The sequence below is a fragment of the Tetrao urogallus genome (genome assembly GCF_951394365.1).
Source record: "Tetrao urogallus genome assembly, chromosome: 10".
NCBI lineage: Eukaryota > Metazoa > Chordata > Aves > Galliformes > Phasianidae > Tetrao > Tetrao urogallus.
The window spans coordinates 19,128,540-19,150,351 of record NC_136823.1 but is presented as its reverse complement, the minus strand read 5'-3'; the positions used below and the strand labels follow the sequence as shown (position 1 = coordinate 19,150,351).

Genomic DNA, 21,812 nt, shown 5'->3' with positions numbered 1-21,812 from the left:
TTCCAGAAAAACATAACATTTAGTACAAAATAACATCCATCACTTCTACAGCATTTTCGGGAGGGAGGACGGGTGTTGCCTACCTGCCTCTCTGGAAATTTGCATGAAGGACTCGACTCCTTTTTCTCCATAATTCCCTTCAGATGCCAAAGTGGATACATAATTCCATCCTAAAGCTTTCACAATGTCCACCATTGCTTGCGCTTGGAAGGAATCTGGAGGAACCACACGTGAGAAGAAATCATAGCGCCTGTCATCACTCAACTCTGGTGCAGTTGAGGCATAACTGATTTGTGGGATCTGTAGAGAAAAATAATTTCTGATAAATATACACGTTCACATATGCATTGCACTTGTCACAGCAGTTAGCTAAAGCACCTAGCTTCTGCTGAGCCTAAGTTCATCTTCCTTGCACCCATCTACGTTTCTCTGCCACATTCCATTGCAGTGCACAAATCAAAACACCAATCTTTCCATTGAAATCGAGCAGAAAGTTGTAAAACTAGACAAAGTTAGTCAAATTAGAACAAAGGCATACATGTTCAACATTTACATTTCCTCCTTTCGCACAACCCAATGCAGCGCACACCAACCACTCCTCACTGTTGCCTTTCATTGGCGTTCTGCTGAGCACCATTGGGTCACTTTGGATGCTGAATACAGCAGAACTGAAATCCAGACCTGTTGTGGCTGGAAGCCAGAAGGAGCCTTCCTCTGTTTATGGGAAGACGGTGGGTTACTTTGTGCAACAGACTGGGATATTGTCTAGGGTTATTTTCTCCCTGATAACAAAGGCTGTGGAGCAGTTACCAAGCTGACAGTACATTAATCCCCAAACACATTATGCAACTGTTTGAGTAACAGTCTGGGACTTCTCCTTAATTTAAGGAGCCTTCCACAATTCTCACTCGAGATGCCAAAGAAGGGGAAAAAAAGACTTGAGATATAAACAAACATGATCATATATAATGATTTTAGATCGTTAGGTTCTGGCAAGGTCAGTATTTCATGCCTCAGCCCAAGTATCTCCTGTATTCTCCCTCCACTCAGCATTTCTGTGGGTATTCATTAGTCCTCCTGCCCTCTCAGCAGAGGCAGTGTTACAGCATGGGCTCAGTGCCTTCCCTGCCCACAGAGGTCAGGGCAGGCAGCGCCAACACAGCAGTCTGAAGGGACGCAGGCTGCGTGCCGCAGCCAGAGCAGGGCTGCAAAGCAGAGCTGCTGCTGCAGACGTAGCAGGCAAAGAGAAGTCATGCAAACAACCCGCAATTATGAACGACGCAGGCACTTGTTGACACACGTTCCAGACACAGAACGTTAAAGAAGTTAAAATTGAGGCTGGCAGCAAAGAAACGTGATTTCTTTGCTCACTGCTTTGCCTATTTGCCAGCAAAGCTTGGGGACCACTCTCAACACACAAATAAATCAATGGTGTTGATTTACTGTGGTTCTTGATTTCTCATCTAGCTCAGGGTTGCACAGAGAACGCTGAGCACCTCCGCAATAATTCACGTTCCTAATTTGCTGGTGTCTGCATTCACCACGATAGCGATATTCTGGGATTGCTCTCTTCTCCTTTGTACAATGCAGCCCATGGAGCCTGCTCAGCTGCTGATCAGCTTAATTCATCACCCCATTGGATGGCGTTACATTAAGTGCAACAGTTACCATGCTGACTTCACGGGTGCTGCTAATTGCATGAGCACCCAGAGCTGTGCTGCGATAGCCGAGTGCAGCACCATTAATTATAAATAAAAGGACAGAAGAAATATGATTTTTTTAATCTGTGGCAAGTGCTTGTATTCCAACTTGTAAACAGCTACTTTTTCAACTTGAAATCAACAGGATCACATTCTGCACTACTGCAGAAACTCCAACAGAATTTGCTCCAGAGCTTATATTACTTAGGAGACCTTTTGGTTTTTTTTTTTTTTAAGTCTTTTTCCTCTGCCCATAAAATATTAAGCACTTTTGGCTGTTTAAATCACTTCAGTATTCAGAGCATATATTGGTTTCTCTACCAGCACCTCTTACAGGACATCTGAAAGCAACATGAAGTCATACAGTCAGAGCAGAATTTTGGTGATGTTTTGTGTGGGTTCAACAAGAAATCATTAAATAGAGCATTTCTACACACTTATTTTAATTAACCAGACATATATTTGGTCGCATCTAAAGGATTTAATTTTCCCTTCCTCCACTGCAGCAGCTGGGACCAGCAGCCAGCAGGGCAGGAACATGCCCAGAGCCCCACAATGGATGCACAGGTGCCAGCAGGTCCTGGGCAGACAGGATTGTAAGAAGGCAACCTTCATGTTTTCAGCAGGATTGTGACAAACATCACAGCCCAGAGCTTCTCATATGGCTTCCCTGGCCGATGTTCTGATTACAATAATACTGAATGATTAATGCTGGGACCATTGCATTAGTCAGTGATTAATTTTAATCCATTTTTAACATTGAGCATTATTCTTCATTTATCTCATTTTCTTCTGCTAATGAAGAAGTTCTCCCTGAATCCCTGCACCACTCTTGATTGGGCTGCTGGAAAAGCAACGTCCGCATGAAACATTTTCATTAGGCCTAGAACTGTGTGTTTCTGAGTAAAACACAACTGAGAAAATATAAACTTGTAGAGTTTTGAAGGGTTTGCACTGTGGTAAAACCTGAGTTATCCACCTTCCTCCCCATATACTCCCACTCTGGACACATCAAAACTGATCTGCCCATGCAGTAGCTCCCTTCTCCCCAGTATCTTACTGAAGGATGAATGAAATGGCCCACCTGAGCCTCCTCAGCAAAGGACAGTCACTAGAAAACTTGAGAAAGGCAATTTTCCTAAGGATCACGTGCAATTAAGATAATGCATGAGTATACCTGCTGAGATATTAATGAGCTCCCACCAGGGTAACATCAAGTTCACAGTTGGCTGCAACCTTACTTTCAACTTCCCATCAGGTTCCACTGATATGAGCTCCTGACCATGGAAATAATACATATATATATTATATATATGTATATATTATATATATTATATACATATATATATATCCCATACATATATAATACATATATATATATCCCACTTTGATAAAGCCTCTTGACTGTCTCTTATTTGGCAGAGCAGCATCAGTCTGCACAAAGTGCAAAATCCTGCCAGCAACTTCACTTTGCACAAGTAAGATGCCTGAAGACTTTGCCCTCCTCTGCTGAGCACTTTGGTGTGAGTTGATGGATGACTAACAGTCTTGAATCTGTTTAGGTCTTGGATTTTATTCATGTAGAAATCTCTCATGTCAGGATTTAATCATCAGTACAACTTCTCTTTGTTCACCATTTACATTGTACAACAAACAGCTTCAGCATCCTTGAACTGCACATAAAGTAGTTTTATTTTAAGGCAAAAAAAACAATTAAGTTTCTGACTGGCCACTTTCTCCAGGCAAAACTCATCTACAATTTTCACATTTCACTTTGTTCCCAACAGGAAGAACATTTTACTAGAGGTATAAAATGAGACTCAATGACATCCCAGTGCTTGCATGGACAGCTGGAGGGAGATTTCCCATTGAAAGCCTCCAGGATGGGGTGGGACCTGAAGCCTGTTTGCCCACAGCCAACACCAGCAGGGCATCCCCAGCCCTGCAGCATGGCTGGACAGTAACACACGTACAACAAAAACCATTCCACAATCCAAGCTCAGCACAGGTTGTCCTGAGCTGCCAATCTAGCACCACATGTCCTGTTCTGGGGTGTCTTGCTGAAACGTGTGTAAGTGGACAAATATCCTGCAATTCTTCCTGTAGGGCTGGTAAAAGACTGGGTAGTAATACTCCCAACAGCCTTAGATAATGATGAGAGCAAATCCTACTAAAGCCCTTTGATAATCCCTCTCTATTATGTTTTATTATGAAATTTCACAAGTAGTGCATATCAAGCTGATTTTTACACTCAAGAATCAAATGCTGATGATTAGACAACGAGGCAAAACAATTTGCAAAAAAGCTTTCATGTAAATCAGTTGTCAGAACAATAAGGAACATTTCTTGGCAGCTCTGCCATGGTGTAAATGGTGCAAACAATTGGCAAACCTGCTGCTGCGTGCAGAAGTTACACCAAGGAGCAAAGTCCTTTGTGCCATAACAGAAGCAGCACATCTAAAGCAGGGCATTTGTATATCAGAAAACGTTCAGAAACATGAATCTACTCACGGCTCACCTCAGTTTCTCTCATTCTGCTCACCAATTACTAAAGCCATTGGTGTTCAAACAGGGTCCTGTTTGCTCACATCCCACCTCCCTTACTTTATCCACAGTGAATTCCCAATGATGTATTAGAGATCAACACAATCAACTACACGGGAATTGGACGGATGTTTCATAAGGTACAGGAATACAAACATAAACAACATCAGATACGAATGAGAAGCTGAGCCTGGAGGAGAAGTGCATCGAATAAAACAGAAATATCTTTAAGAGCACAAAAAGAAACACCAAGAAAAGCAACACAATAAATGATTCATGCACACGAATTCAGCCTGTATCCAAGTTGGCCCCTTCTGCCAAAGCCCAGCACTCTGTGTGAGCTCCACCTGCCCCACAGCGAGTGGGTCTTCTCTGAACCTATTTCACAGACTAACAGGACAATTAACACAGCAATATAATCCCATTTTTTAAAGTGTTTTAAAGAGAGATTTTCAAAAGTGCTCAGCTCCTGCAATAGAGGAGCTCTGTCAGACCTTCCAACCCTCGCTCAAGCTCTTTTTCCTTTGGGGAGTTTCCAAAATTCCTTATTTATAGAGAACTATTGGTGTTCTTGACACATCATCAGCGAAAAACCAGACAAGGTCACTGTGGTGTGGACCTCTCAGCATCAGATAATTCATGAGTGACACAGCAGCAGGAGAACGAAGCAGTGCCAGGAAGGGTAATGGACCAACAGGACGCAGGGAACGACCGGGAGGAGATATCCATAACTTCATTCCAAGGAACTGTCTCACTGTACAGCACATATTTCAGTTCCACTACGCAGCGAATAAACTTCAGAAGTGTGGTGCAGATTGTGGGGTGGAAGAGGGAAGAGCAGCCTTTGGGAAGGACTGATGCTGTGCAGGGCAGTGCCAGAGCTCAGCAGGGCCGTAATGGGCAGTGAGGCACTTCCACCTGCAGCTCCTTCATTGCCAGCACTGCACTGGGGGAAACCCATTACCAAAGGAAGCATCTCCAACACCACTTGGGATTTCTTAAATATACAACATAAGGACCGCTCATTTTCTTATTGAATATATATATTTTTTAATTTGCTTGCTTGGTTAATTGGGATTACTTTGTTTTAAATTTAATCCAGACCTGAAAAGAGCACATGAAAAAGACCCTTCGCAGGCACATAAATCAACCTTCATCCCTAGTACAACTTTCATGGCAATCAAGTAGAAAGACAACTTAAATGACTTTGGCAAGTCAGGAGTATTTTCCATGTATCTACAGGGCATTTTCTGTTTCCTTTTCTAGAGCAAGTAAGTAATCCTATGAATTATTCCAGCAAAAATAATTGTAGCAATTAAGGAAACAATAATTATGGCAATTAGTACTGTCCACATAGCTCATGGGAGCATTTTATCAACTCAGAAAGCAGAAACAAAAAAACTTAAGTGCACAATAACACGAGAGGTTCCACAAAATGGAAATACCCTCCATTGGTTCTGCCTCAGCCTATGTCTATTTGGGGCAACCAGGAGCTTGTGGCACAGCTTGGGCTTTTGTAGCTGCAAAAGGAGGTGATCTCTTAGCTTTTAAATGCTAAAAGAACATCGAGTAGATGACTTGAAGCCAAGATCTACTGAAGTAAGAACCTCATCTCTTTCTGAGGCTGCACATCCTACTGTCCTTCTCAAAAAGGAGGACACCTGTCTCAACAAGCTTACCTATTCTGCTCTAAGAATTTTCCATTTATACTTCCACTGTTGATACTTCCAGTTGTCTAATCTGTGCATTATGGTGCAGAGGCACACAGACAGCTTACTGTCCTACTAAATGTATTCCAGGTGGCTAAGATCTGCAAATTCTTGTACTGTGAATCAATTTATAATGAACCTACAGGCTCATTACTTTTCCTACATAGTTATAAATGAAATTAAAAAAAAAAAAAAAAAAACTCTTCCATGACATCGCACTCCTTGCAGAGCAAGACTTGCCCATTTAATGTGACTGCAGTCACTTTAACCTGTTCCTATCCAGGCAGCTTCAGCACTGTCAGAAAACTGTAAAAACATTAAAAAAAAAAAAAAACAACAACAAAAAGAACTGCTATTCATTTTAGAAAAAAAAAAAGTAAAGAAAGCATATCAGATTTTTTTTTTTTTTTTAATGCAGTATACAGCAGGAGGAGGTGCAAGAACAAAGTAGAAAGTAATATCTATGGGGCTGCAATTCCAGGCTTTTGTCCCTAATCCAAGCCTGCCTGCATTACCCCTATCTGCAGTAAGGACCCACCAAAGACCTGCTCAAGAACCTCCTGCAAACAGAACTACCGAATGAATGAAGCAGCAATGTGGGAATAACCTGCTCTGCTGAATGCTTGGAGATTTACAGTTCCAGTGAGTAACTCTGCTTGCATTTCAAAATCTAATAACATTTTTTTCAAGGGCAAAGACCATTCTTTATAGCCAAGCCCCACTGAGCAGGGTCTGTGACCCATTTCAGAAAGTTTCTGGTGCCTACAAACCATTAATTCAAGCCTTCAGACCAGGCTGGCCAAAGCTCCCCCTGAGCTGCTGCTGCTGCTGCAGAAGCTGAATGCCTCTGAGGAAGGCAGAATAGGGTTTCAACAGCACTGCCAATATTGCACATTATTCCAGAAACAGGTGAGGCCCAACTGGAATTAAACTGTTCTTTCACTATCTTCCCCTGTGGAAAACTCTACATTAAAAATCTCAGTCTATCGTGCAGCTTGGACACAAAAGCTTCATACATATTTAAGGCTGCTCTTTTAGGAGGCAAAAATATACTCCCACGTTTATCAAAAGACATGTCATATCCCTTACCATTCCAGTGGGATCAGCTGTTCTGTGACAGCACAGCAGCAACAGCATGAAAAAGGCATTCCCTTGGTTGGCAGATATTATCTGTGTTCGCAACGCCAACCGCTATGGCACGAGCAGTTAATTCCTCCTGCATATTGCCATACTCCAAAACTTTTTTCCCCAGTGCATCTTTGGAACATTCATTTTCAAAAGAAAAAAAAAAAACAAAAAACCAACAACCAGAAATCAGCTTTTCAATTTACAGTGAAATGGAGGAAGATAACTCAATGCACAGCTGCCTGATCTGCATGTAGAAAGTTTTCTCTCTAGGCATAAAGTTGTGTTTATGTAGTTGGGAAGAATATGGCTTCTCAGTGATCACTTCTCAGAAGCAAGACCAATTTTTACTTATATTCCCTACCTTTCAGTGCCTGTTGTTCCATCTACATCTCAACCTTTAAAAAAATTAAAGTTACTTTAAATGTGATCATCTCTGTGCCTATTTCCCCAGGATTCTCCTTGCAGGTGGGACTCCCTGCTGGGCAGTGGGTCCCCTCCCTCAGTGCCACAGCTCACCCAGCTCCCATGCAAACACATCCCACAGCAGGGAGCCTCCTACAGCCCCCACGAGGGAACAACATTACTCATCTCCCACATCAGATGTGCTATGGATAATAACGACAAAAGGACACGTAACGTTACAAAACTTCAGCACTTCGTGTTTTTAAGTGAACATTTAAGTTGTTAAGAATCGTAGCTGGCTTGCTCATAAACTCGCAAAGCAACAACACTATAATGATTTGCAGATCTGGAGGATGAGATACGACCAGCACAGCACATTTATATCTACTAGTGCATATTCATTGACTTTACAATATTAACTAGAATATTCCTCCTAGGATACATCAGTTAGAGTATCAGCGGTGATTGCCCATCCATTGCAATGCAAGAATGCACAGCTCTTCATATTTTAACTCTGGTGGTGATAGAATGTAAGCTTGAGAGCAGTATTAAAATAATAGATGGCACTCTGCTAGAGGTAATTCGAAATCTTAACAAAGCATCAAAGCTTCTTGTCTATTATGAACTAATACTTCAAGTCAGATTTTAGCTGAACTCACAGAAGGTGATGGGAGCACAGGGACCCTCTAACCCCTTTAATAGCCACATTTTGTAATCATATGGTACCACACAGCAGCTTCTGCACTGACAGACTTATCAACCTCGTGTTGTGATTCAGATGCAGGCTACAAAATAAATCTATGGATATTCTGTCACACTTTCTTCCCGTGACACTCTGTGTCACCTGAGAGGTAATTACAAAGATCCTATAGAAACAGAACAAAAAACCTTAAGAGGTGCATTCTGCACTGAGCCTGTGCCAAGACTGAATGCACTTCTTGGCTGTTTGCTTCTATCTCAGCTTAAGGTCTCTGGCAGATAAAACGGGCAGTGACGTATCACAGGGACCAAACTGAGGTCTGCCCATTAAATACTGCACATCACAAGCCAGCTCATGTCAAAAATAAATCCAGACTGCTAAGATTAATGTTTGTCTTAACACAGGGTGTCTCAGGGGGGCAGAGGTGGGGTCCAGCACTGAGTGTGCTTACACTGAGGCTTCCCACGTCCCTCAGAGGAAGAGGGAAGGCACATTCTGAGCACACATTTCAATACATCCTTGACTCAGAAGTAATCCCTCAAGTTTTGAAGCCCACTTACTACGGCCTGAAGGTCTGCACCCAACAAAGCATCCTGAGGACAGCTTCCACCACTCAGAGAAGTGCTGAGCAGAGCACTGGGGGCTGGACGCCATCTACATGACAGCACCAGGTGGATTGCTTTTTCCCTTTTATACCTACACCATTCCCTTACGTCTCATGTCCTGAACGTGAGAAGTCAGACGCTGAACAGATCGAGATGCTAATGCATATGAGAATGTTTATGTATACAAATACTTACAAAAGTATGGATATGCTCGCAGTGATCAGAACTCACACGTCCCAATATAGATTCAGAAATGCTAATTATTGTTTTGAAAATAAAGCAGAACCAGAAGACAAACACGGCAAACACGCTGTTATGTTTTATTTATGTGTACACACTGCTCCAGTCTCCTAAACACATAATTGAACCTTACATTGTCTATGCATATTTCAGAAGTTTTTTTTTTAATCAGCAACTATTAATCTCATTGATTTTGAAAGTATCCCCACAAAGACAATCAAGACCCATCTCAGCAGATAGGCTGATATGCAGAAAAGCCTGATAAGATGACACAGCTTCCTGCAAGTAATACACAGATGCACCCAAAGCCACCACAGAGGAAACAAATTGCAGTGGGGCACAACATCCTTCAGAGCTCAGTTACTGGGCTTAGTAAAAGCTGTCAAGTTCAGCTCTGAGTACCTCTCCAATTGCATTTCTAGCAGAGCTTCCATATCTGTTATGCAAAATAAGGCTGTTTGTTTGCAATTCTAAAGTAAAGATGAACTTCCAGCAAGCAGCTGAATATCTTAATGAGCAAAACTGAACTCCTGTGAATGGCTTTCACTGATCAGATGTTACAAACCTAAGAATGGAACCACACAGAGACATCTCCGAGTGCAACCCACCGCTGGGATGGTGCAGCTCCACAGCCCAGCTGTAATCCCCACCATTCCCAGTGTGGATGAGCAGCACTGCAGGACAGCAGGAGGAGCCACTGCAGCTGAGCTCCTCTGTGTGTCTGAAACTCACTGATATGTCCCCAGCATCTCTACCCAGCACAGCATTAAACATGATGTTGGACTTGGGAAGCTGCTGATAAGGGATGAAACACTGATAACATCAGTGATCTTTGGCTAATGGCTGCAGATGGAATACACAGAGCAGATTATCCTGTGCTTGCATATAGAGCATCCGTTCTCCCTCCTGCCATAAACTGATGCTCACAGCTAGAGACAAACTATGGTCTAAATGGATAATAAGATAAAATCTAACCTGTTGGTTCCTTCTTTTTTCTCCCCCTTTTTATTTTCCCCATGACAATTGCTTTATTTTCCATGACAAAACACAGAAGAGAATTTCTCTGAACAAGTGTGCTGAGTTCCAGTGGTATCCAGTACTTAGAGCACAGAGCTGTTTCCTACAGCAAAATACTTCTGTGCATGGGGAAGAACACAATGAAGTACTGCACAGCCTTCCTGAATCTCGTTAATAGGAAATTCCTACAAACACACCATTTAAGCAGATGTATGATACGAGTGCATTCTCAATTTCAAATATCTGGAGTGAAGTCTCCAATTCAGAAGAGCACTTAGAAGCCTTTTATTCACTTGTGTTCATTACTGCTGTAGCAGCAGCCTAGTATATTTGAGTTTGTGTAATAAAATCCTTACAAGTTATTTGTACCTCTCTATTGGAAGTTACCTTCTGCTGCAGCAGTAACAACCCTACAGGAGAACTCCTGCTGTTAAACTTCCATAAGAAAAATTTAACATAAGGGCTTTACTATGTAAGTTTGATCTACATGAACTGTAGCCAAGGCTAACCTAGAACTATGAAATACACACAGTATGGTAGGAACATGGGGTGCTTTCCGTATGATGCAGATGGAAGAGGGATATGAGCAGGATTTTATTTCTAACGGAGAGAGAACTTACAAATACAAGCTTAAAAACTCAGTTAATGAGAAATCTCTCTCAGAGAAACCAGGCACACGCTAAAAATTAAGCACATCTATATCATCATTTGAACACAGCCGAGTGTCGCTCCAAGAGCCAGCAACCCAGCCGTTGGGGTGCAGGGACAGATCTCAGCAGTGAGGCTGAGTTGGTACTTGGTCTCCCCTGATTTCATGTTGTTTTTTACTCAAAAATCAATATTAGGATGAGAAGGCCTTTTGTCTCCTAAGAGCACAAGAAGCCCAACAAGGTCCACAAAGGCATAAGGCATAATGGAGAGCAAGGAAATGCAGCAAGAAGGGATGTGAGAGTAGATTATAATTACATGAGAAATCTGCATGTGACATTCCTTCTAAAATACAGATGAGAATTATAGGACATAATGAAGTTTCAGTGGTTATCTATACCTTTTATTTCCTTGCATTTTATCTCTGGCCTTTTAGAAATTGTGTCATCAAGATGCAATTCTACACGTATATAAATATTTATGCCCTACCCCAGGAAAAACAGAAGGCAATCACACTTTTACCTTCACTGGCTTTCTTCACCTCAACATTATGCTTGCCAGCTAAATAATTACATTTCTTCTTATCTAACTTGTGGGAAAACAAATTTAATAACAGAAATACAGCTAGAAAGAAAAATACTTAGGGGAGAATAATTTTCAGACTTAAACTTCACAAGCTCGATAGATTATTCTGGACACTGGATAATTACTAGGCATGTCTTTATCACAAAAGTGCCCGGACATTCTAATTAATCCAAATTGCTTTCTAAGGGCCATGTTATTAGACACATGCAGAAGCAACCAGACACAGAACAGTTTTACTTTTTCTTTTTTTTAAAGGCTTCAAGCAGCTCTGCCCTTTGGTGCCCTGATGAAATCCACCCCACCAAGGCCACCAGCTCCCTTTCCCATTCCACCCTCCAGCCCAAGCTGCTCTACGATTCCCTGGAAGGGAAGCAATCTGCAGCCAACTCTACACAACAAGGACCAACCAGACAGAGCTGTGCAGGCTGTACCCTGTAGTCTTTGTAATAAATGATAAATAATGCTACCCAAGCAGAGGCAAGAGGGAGCAGCGCTTCCCAGCCACCGTGCAGGACGCAGACCTCTTATTTATCCATTTACCTCTCTATTTCCTTATTTTGCACTCCTCCTCATGGGAAATTATACATTTCCACCTCGTGACACCTGCAAGGGAGAATCATTCTGAAATATCCTCATCTGCAACACAACTCCCCATGGGGCTCCTTCCTCAACTTGAGCTCGTGCTTCAGCCTGCATCTCAGCTCTGCCCTGCAGCGATGAACCACTGGGAGCTGGAGTGGTGCAGTTCTCTTCCCCAGCTCTCATGGCCAACATGAACTAATCCCCTGAGGCAACAGTGGTAAACCAAGATGCTTCTAGGATTACAGAACCACAGAAATCTCCTGTGTTTTGTACGATGTATATTATCATCCATTCTCTTTGATATCCTCCTTGAGTACGATTTTGTGTCCCATATGAACTTATAATTTAAGTGCCTGTTTAAATGAAGGTCATGTATACAACTTTGGGCAGCAATTTGTCCAACATTCTCCCTCAGCCAACATTCCTAGCATTCCTACAAAGTCAGATAGATGGCAAGTGACTGAAATCACATGGAACTAACAAAATGGTACAGAAATGTTTCGCCACTCAAGGAAACGCTTATCTGCGTCTATGATCCAACTAACACTAAGTAAAATCCACCAGTAGCCATTTTAAATCAATAAAGATCCCTTTCCCAGTCCTCATTTGTATCTGTTCAGCAAAGCTGTAAGACATGTTCATCCATCATTAACTGGATTTTTAGCCATTAAAAAAGAATCACAGTTTTCAACCACGTGTCCTTGCGAAGTACATCTGCAAATTGCTGCCAGTATTCAATACGTGGGGATATTGCACACAGCTGTTCAAAGAAAATGTCTGTGCAAAGCATGGCCCGACCTGCAGCAGGGCTGGTAGTCTCTCTTCTGACACAAGAACTGCTCTGCTGGATTTGCCCTGTGATGTACAGCCATAGTTGTGTATGGTTGGATTTGTTTATGTACTGTACAATGAAAGCAGAAGAAAATCAAGTGCAAATAAAGCCACTTTTGCCCAGATACTAAGAGAGCTGGTAGTTTTTCTCTCTCCCAATTCTCTTCCTTTAGCATGAAAAATATGCATCTGTTGGAAATCAGACTGGCAACTGCAGGACCTACATGTCAACATTTGGGACGTGCTTTCCCTCAGCAAAGCGATGTCTCGGGCTCTCCTTGGCACTGCCCTGCCTTCTGGACAGGCTTTCTGGCCGGCTCACTGCTGTGCCGCTGAGTTGGCTTCAAGCTCTGAGATCAAACTGCTAATGGGTTCCTGGGCAGCCTTGCATCTTTCTAACCTTTCTTTCCACGTTTGGCTCGTTCTCAGTTGTGGGGATTTTGCTGGCAGCTATGTCTTCAAGTTTTGCATAATTTTTAGCTGATCCATGTTCAGGGCGAGCGACCTTCGTTAAGATGAAAGAGCTCGTTCTGACCCTGAAACCTCAACAAATAAAAGATACAGAGCTCGGATCTGGAAAGCACTAAATATTTCAAGATCCCTGCTCTGTGTAACAGCGTGTTAATCATGGAGCTCCTTGTGCTCATCATTACTTTGGGTTTGATCCTGCAAGCCGTTATGCACAACCTGACAGAGCATAGAAACCTATTTACTTCCAGGCACCACCTGAAGGGAGTGAACTGTTCTATGCCTGGAAATTCAAGCCCATGTTTGAGCGCCTGCCTGGCCCAAAGTCCCAGAGCCAGGAAAAGCTCTGCACTCCCCCCACCGCGTTCTGAGGCACGGACAGCAAAGCTCCCACCGCACCAAACAGGCACTGCTGCACGCAGCAACCAGAGCCCATCAGCAGCCATCTGCGTCCCGACGGAAACGCAAAGTGCTTCTGCACTTAGTCCCGATAATGCACTGCTTACATTTCTGCTTTATTGTTTCCAGAGTTGTGTACACAGAGGAATGCCATCACACAAAGCAACAGCTGCCAGTTAGGTAATGCTACCGAGCCGCCCCTCCCTGCCCTCCAGCTGCCACCAACCTGCGCCCAAAGCCGAAGGGACCCAGAGGACCAGGGCAGCACAGAGGGCCCTGCAGCCCCAGCCAGCCCTCGCCCCATCCAACAGTGCTGCTGCTGCCCTCCATTAATGGAAGAAACCACAATTACAGACTTCATCATCCCTATGGAAGCAGAGCAGAGGAAAAGCTGCAGGCAAGAAAGAATGATGCGATACCATATATTTTCCCTTTTATGAAATAAAAATTGCACATGGAGCATCACATCCTCAGCTGGAGAAAATTGCCACTGGCCTCAATGGAGCTCCACCACTTTGCACAGCTTGAAGATCTGATCCACAAAATTAACACCACCATGAATGGCACTCTGCAAATAATTGCGCATCTGTATTTATCATATTAAAATGAGCTTCATGACTTTGGAGATCACCTCATGTTTATGCATGCGCAGCTTATACCCTAAATCACTATTATTATTATTATTTTTTTTTTTTCACTTCACCATGAACAGATATTTGTAAAAGAAAGTTTACGCAAAATGGAGGGCACAGATTATTCTGAACAACAAAACATAACCGGTCCCCATCAGTCAGCTCTCACTAAACAAATTAAGCAGTGCCGGCAGGTCTGCGGGCAGCAGCTCGTTGTGCTGATGCTCCCCATTAGGGCCAGCCAGCAGGGCGATGCTCTGCACATCATCCTCACTGCCTGGAATCAGGCAGGCACAGTGACCTGTGCACACAGAAGCCTGAAGCATCACATCGTGCAACTCCTGACCGGTCCCTGCAGCCCCAGCTCCGCATAGTGGAGAAGAGGGGGGGGAGGAGAAGGGAACTTTGATCTCTGTTGGCTGAGAATTTGGAATGCCAGAAGTATCCGCATGAATGCAAAGTGTCAGCGTTCACAACATGACATGCAAGCTGTGCCTGTGACCACCTTCGTTGTGTGTGACAAACCATAATAAAACATGAACGACAAGAGGACATTTTTGCAGCCCTCAGCCAAAAACTGCTGCTCCGCTGCTGCACCCCCTGCACCATAGCACAGCACTTCCATCAGGCTGCCAGGAGCTTTTGAATGCAGCCTCTTTTCACTTAGATCTTGCAAGTGTCTATCAGATTCCTACGTGTCAGCTCTTGAAATAAGCATGGGGTTTTTATTTCCTTCTTCATTACTTCCCCCCTCCCCTCAATTCCCTTCCCTTCAGTTATTTATTCCTCTGGAGGGTAAAAGAACAGCACGGAGGAACAAGCCCCTTGTGCATACTCCATCAAGATCCATAGACTCGCTACTAATTACTGCAGTCACACCTATCAACCTTACAAGCAGTTCAAAAGGAGGAAGCAGAGCTGCAATGTGCTCAGCAGGTCCCGCTCAGCCCACAGCCCTGCAGCTCACAGCCCAGCAGCACGGCAGGTTTGGAAATGCTGCCTTCTGCTCTCACGAGCAACCAACGGGAAAATTAGCATTGTAAAATGGCAACCTCATTTAGATAAGCACTATGTGAATTCATCTAATTTGTATACAGAGTCATTATACGGTCACAACTGAGTGACTCAAGCATTTTTTCTTTTCTTTTTTCCACCCCCACCCCTAAATAATGGTGCTCCGGGAGTATCCTGACTTAGCTGTGCATTGCTGCCGGTTGGCAGCTTGCTGGCAGGCATTAAATGGCAGCAGCATCGTTGCTGATAAGCACGGACAGCCAGCTGTCAGCACCGCGCTGGGCACACAGCAGCCCCTTCCCCACACCAGGACCCCCAAACGCTCCCTGCACTGCTCAGCACGCTGCTATCAGAGGTGTTCCAGAGCTGCACAAAACGGTTTGCAGCCTCTCTCCTCCAATACCACATTTACTACTGAGATGCTCTTGCTGTTCTGCACTTGGGCAGGGCTGATGCCCCAAGCCCCCCCCCAGCTCCAGGCCCCCAGCACACAGAGCTGCCCGCTGCCACACCTGCAGGAGCCATTCTGAGGACTGTTCCACTGCTCTCCAGGCCTGGAATGCCAGCTTCCAACAGCACACTGACAGCCAGGAAACCACACTTAACAACAGAAAACCCAAGGGGAAGCAGACAAATACTTTCTACCTGCATACTGTCCCGGTCCATTTAAATTATTGCAGACATCTCAGAGATCTGCAACAAGGTGCTTACACCACTTCTATCACCATGGCATCCAAGCAGCCCTGAAGTCTTTAAAAATAGAACTAATAGCATTTCTTCCTTATTTCTTCTGCCTTTCAAGCTTTCAAGAGAAACGCTTGATTCATTTATGGCTTTATTTTATTTATTCATTTGTTTGTGAAGGAGCTTGAGTGAAGCACATAGCTTCATATAAAAAAAATAATCACAGCAGAATTGTATCTGCTGTCATGTACATCCCGAGCCCAGGTGCCTGCAGGTGCTGATGTCTCTGGGGACTTGTTTTCCTCAGCTTGATCTCCAAACCCAGTGCCCTGGCTGCAGCACCTTCCCCGGGTAGGGTGACAGCGTGGGGATGCCAACAGCAACACCCAGTTAAGAGCAATTTTATACAGAGCTTTAATTAACAAGTGTAGAGATGCTGAATCACGGGAAGCAGCCCCTGGCATGGCATTTTTTCAGTCCTCTGCTGACTCAGGGCAGTGCCACCACCTGCTCCAGCATCACCTTCTATGTTTCCTGCTCAGAGAAACAGGTAAGGGCATTCTCTGTGCTTGCTCTTTGATCCTTCTTAACAATCCACATTCACAGTGAGATGCTAAGAGCTTCGCAGGCTTCTGGAAGAGTTTCAGCTCAGCCCTGAAGGCACCCAGCTCCTGAGCCCCGCTGCAGAACAGGCTGCCAAAGCCACAGACCTGTGCAGTGCCCTGGGAAATGCAGTGCTGTGGCTTTGGGGCATCCTGCTCAGCACTATGAGGTGACACACTACTGCCACAGGCTCCTAGGAGAGGGACATGAGAACATTCCTTAGGTTTGTGCACAACATGCCACTCTTCAGCAACGTGAGGAAGTGTTTTCTCAATAGCTTTCAATAAGAGAAAGAGCAAGACTCACAGAAACAGGCAGGAAATTCTCCCACCTTTCATTGCTGTCTTCTAGGACTACAGAAACCAGAAGTGGAAAACTCCTTCTGAGCACCCAGCCCAGGTGGAATTTGAGGGAATTACAGCATTTCTGGGCCAGCACAGAGGAGTATTCCCTGCAGATCCTATGCTGCTTACTGCAGAATAATTACACAGAGCAGCATGGCTTTGTGTTTCCCCAGAAGCAAACCTCCACCTCCTCCTTACATCTGTGAACCTGTGGGTGTCCCAGCAGCCCCAGCCGTGGTGCTCCTGCAGGCAGGACGTGGCTCTGCATACCAGCACACGGCCAGCACAAAGCTCAGCCCCACGCGTGCACTGCCCCACATTGCCACCGTCACAAGAGAAGGAAGGGATGCTAATTAGCTCAGTGCTCTGCAGGAATACATGAATATTAATGCAACCATCCGGACTAATTTTGGCAATTACAACTGTTACAGCAGCTCTATTACAATTGATAAATGAGGATTGATACAAAGCTCGCTCCCATTGAGAGGGGAGAAGTCCTGTCCGCAGGGCTCCACCGCACTGCCGTTCCACCGAGAAGTTTGGAAACATTTTAAGACTATAAGAAATAACAAACATCTGCACATATTTTAAGAATGCAAAGCCTGGATTCAGTGGGAAACAGCTCCCACCCAGCATACAGAGATGCTTTTAGGGCCATTAATCAGGCTGGGAGGATCTGTGAGTGCCACTTTCCTCCAATCAGACCAGCAAGGTCGTCGCCTTTCTGCTGGGGTCGGTCAGCTATGCTCTACCTGAAGCATTTATGCAGATTGTCTTTTCTCTTCCAAAACCCAGAGCGCTCCCCTCAGCACACAGCACAGTGAGGGTGGTCATCTCCTGCTCCTCAGAGCTCACACACTGAGATATGGCTCAGAGAGACCACGACCATTAAACCAACAAACTGAGTCTGCGTTAGGGATCTTTGTTCTCTTCTGCTCTGACATTCCTCTTTGAAGTGTGTGATCTCAGAAAGACATCAGTAATATGAAATGGCCAATTAATTATGTGATACAGCGAAGCTTAAATGTACTTTTACTATGGATATAGCACAACATTTACGTATTTATTTCCTTCCATAGTATTTCTTTACTTCCCTGCAAATATTGCCAATACGTGGAGGCTGTAAATCTAAAATCTACAGAAAATAAAGAGAAACAAAACCATTCCATGGAAGAAAAAAAAAAAAAGTGATACAAATTTTGATTGTGTTATCAAGTTAAATTGATTCAAAGCAACAGTAAATTGTTACTTTTATTTCTGAGCTGAAGATGACCACAGCTTGACAGCTGCCCGCTGTGATTTCAATACCAGCGCCTGTGTGCAGTCAGAAGGCATTGGAGCTTCGAGAGAGCGCCAGGCACTGCGATACACATCAGGGCTCCAAAAAGCTGAGCCTGGGCAGAGAACGGGCAGACAGACGGACGAGGCAGTGGCACTTCCCAGTAGACCAATACCAACGCAATAAAAATCAGCATTAAGATTGATATCACAGGGGCTCCAATGGTGCAGTCTGGTCCTGATGCTGCCAGCACTGTTACCAGCACAGACAGCGCTGCACGCTGAACCATGTAGCTGACGCTGGGCTGGATGCTTAACAAAGGTCCTTTCGATTTCAAGCAAGCAGTAACCCAATTTAACAAATAGCAAACGGAAGGGTCTGAGTACAAATCTGCCCTCCTGTTGCTTATGGTGCATAAAAGCATGAAAAAGAATATGAAACAAAATAGAAATAAACCAACACCAGTAATGAACCACAGAGCAAGCTGTTTTAAAAATCACCTGGCTCAGGCTGTTGTGGACCAGATGCAGGGCTCAGCAAAATTACATGGTATTTTCTATCCCCTAATGGCTTGCAATTTGGGAGGAAAACAGCATCTCTGAACAGCATGGGAACACACAAGAGCCTTCAAGAGTTTTTTTTCTCTGCTTCCACCTGCTGGCCAGAGGAACACAGAGGGTTTGGTGGCCAGCATGGGCAGAGCTGGGGAGCAGAGCCCACCCATGAGCAGCAGCAGGTGGACACAATGCTGCATCCCCACTGCCCAACACTGCTGGCTGCCCCCAGCTCCTGGAACCACAGGCACAGGGTCACATTCTGCCACTGCTGTCCACGTCACCACCATTTACTCCCTTGCTATTGAGAAATCCACGTGCAGATTCTGGGCACAGCGTTACTCAATATAAAAAGAAAGTAAAATGAAAGCAAAGAGTCTCTGTCAGCTCTGCGATTTCTATGGCAACACCTAAAAAGAGGAATTTCAAATCCAGAACATGGGATTTGGCAAACAGTAATCATCTGGGTGAAAACCAAGTTACCCACTGCAGGACTCGGTTCTCTGCAGGAAGGATGCTTGCTGAAAACTGGAATAGCCTCATGAAAACTGTTCCTAGAGATAATTACCCCTAATGACTTTCATCCAGAACGCATACTGAATCAGTGCCACATTCTGTTGTGATATTTCCCCACATACGTAATCCAGGATTTTAATTCAAATTGCTGTATTTGCTACAAGTCAGACTTGCCTACGACAACCACCATCTTCAACGTTTCTATGCTGCATTCTCCCACCTCCAGATAACACCACGCCTGGGTGCTGCCCCAAACACACCTGTGGAAGAGATGCTGATGAGGCAAGACCATCTTGTTCATCTCCAATAGCCATGGAACCACAGAATGCTGCAGGTTGGAGGGAACCTGAAAGCCCCCCCAGTCCCCACCCCTGCCATGGGCTGGTTGCCCCCACCGGATCAGGTGCAAACACTGAGCTTGTCTACAGAGGCTCCCTAACTGTAAGTGGTGCATTTGTGGCTATCCACACAGACCTTCATCATCCTCCACATTAATAATTCAAGGAAATTATGGCACACTGCACACAAACAGGAAGAAAAAAAAGAGGAAAAAAAAAAACCCAAGAGCTACAAGGGATTACTTCTAAGTAAAAAAAAAATAAAAAACGCAGTGTGAAAGGACAACTTCAGAATAAACCAGGCTGTACCCTTCAAGCAACTTTTACTCACTTCCTGATGTTTGTTTCTCATTTCTTAAATCAAGTGCCTTACACCAGCATTGCTTCTATCAGACTAGTGCTGCTGCACAGAAGCAGTGCAGGAGGAGGAGGCAGAGGCACCCAGGTTAAGGATAGCTGGAGCTGAGCCTCTTTTGGTGAGCCCAAACAGGAGACAGCACTGTTTGTGCACACATAAGTGCCAGCTGCTGAGTGCCCATCTCAGGTGGGGACACACATGCCCCAGCTGTGACACACATTTTCAGGTCCAGCTTACAAGGCTTACCAGCAGTGATGATCTCTCAGTTTTCTCAATCATGCAACCAAACAAAAATCATTTGCATCTTCCCCAGTGGAAAAAAAGTGAAACACCAGAAGCTAAGCTGGCAGCCCAACAGCTAAAGCTGGAGGTGAAGAGCTGGGTGCCCGACCCGCAGCCATGGGCAGTGCAGGCAGAGCTGGAACACCACTGCTGGGTATTCACACCTCTCCTTTCTTATCAGAGCCACAGCACTGCTAATGGGGTAAAAGAGAACCAGTGAAATATGCCCCAGTGAAATGGGGTAAAAGCAACAGCGGTGAAATAGCCATATTTAGACAGAAAAAAAAAGGTATTGAAAATGATCCAGCTTGCTCTGCAACCGGCTCTCATTGCTGTACCTTTTGTCATGGCTGCTTTTATGCAGCTCCTTCCATTGAGGGCTGGGGCTTTGGATTCTTCCCCTCAAGGCCTGAGAAGCTTTTATTTTTCTGGGTTTATCTTTAAAGGCATTGCCTATATTTCCAAGCCTTTCATGTTTCTCTGTTCCATACCCCTGCTCCATCTGGCATTTGCAACACCTTCCAATTTAGATTCATCTGGAACAAATCCAGCAACAGCTTCAGCAATACTGAAGCAGATGCTTCAAACAATGCCTCTTCACCTTGCGCAGGGGGGGGGGAGTCAGGAGCCGTCAAACCCTCCTGCCCTGCACAGCAGTGCCTCAAACCCCATCCTCAGCCCTAACCCAAGGCCCAAAGGAGATGGCAGAGGCTTCAGGTGCAGCACTCATCCAAGGGGCTCTGGGCACGGGATGCTCCCAGTGCACCCCTCCCAACAAAACCTATCCTCCTTCTCTGGTTGTCTGCTGCCTCTCCTCTGTGGCTGCAGCTGCTTTCACCCATCGCCTCCATCCATCACCAAAAGGCTGAAGCACAGGGGATGTCCCATTCCCAAGCCCAACCATTCGGGGCCAGGACAGCAGCAGCAACAGGCGTCTACAGGGACTGTCCGTGGTTTGCAGGAGTCCCTGAGCTGCCAGCAGTGAGACCAAGTGGCTGCCTTTTCATCTTGGGGATTATTGCCTATCAGTCAGTAGGACACTGCATCTATAATTCAAAGCAGAGCTCTAGTTTATAATGAGGATGAAGTGTAGCATTGATCCAGCTTCTTTTAATGCTGTAATAAATATAAATCAGATCAGCAACCCTTCCCATTTTCAAATGCAAACTTATCACCCGGCAGCCAACCTTATTTTAACATTTTCCAAGTGTGGCTAATTTTTCAAGCAGGTACACAAACAGATTTCCTCATCCCCTCAGGACTTACACGCAGGCTGAACCCAACCTGTGCCAGCTCAACTGCAACCTCTGAGAAGTTCTCCCCAAATATGCCACTCTGAGAGGACTTCTACAGCAGCCAGCCCTCACCACACGGGCAGGTCAGCTAACTGAGAATACAGGGGTCCATGACCATGCTGCCTTTAGATACTGCAGTGATTTAACTTGCCTAAACCATTAAAGAAAGCTGGGGTTCAGCAAGTGCTCAGGAGAGGAAGGTAGCAGAGCACAGGTGAGCGCATGCTGTCCTCCCCCTCCAGGTCAGGTCAGCCCTGCATGCAGCAGAGCATCGCACTGTGTGCAAATCAGGTGCCCTTAAATATGGAATTAAGCTTTTAAGAACAGAAAATTGCCTTCACTTACAGTACAATAC

The 21,812-nt window shown here is 44.7% G+C and overlaps 1 protein-coding gene across 1 annotated transcript in view; it reads right to left on the bottom strand.

Annotated features, from left to right (window-relative positions):
• The window catches only part of GRM7 (glutamate metabotropic receptor 7), a gene marked incomplete at both ends in the record, with an annotated part of 200,363 nt that overhangs the window by 124,801 nt on the left and 53,750 nt on the right, over positions 1–21,812 (bottom strand). Inside the window, one exon of the mRNA XM_079540241.1 lies at positions 84–300. Within this exon, the coding sequence (XP_079396367.1) occupies positions 84–300 (217 nt within the window). The remainder of the gene's footprint in view (positions 1–83; positions 301–21,812) is intronic.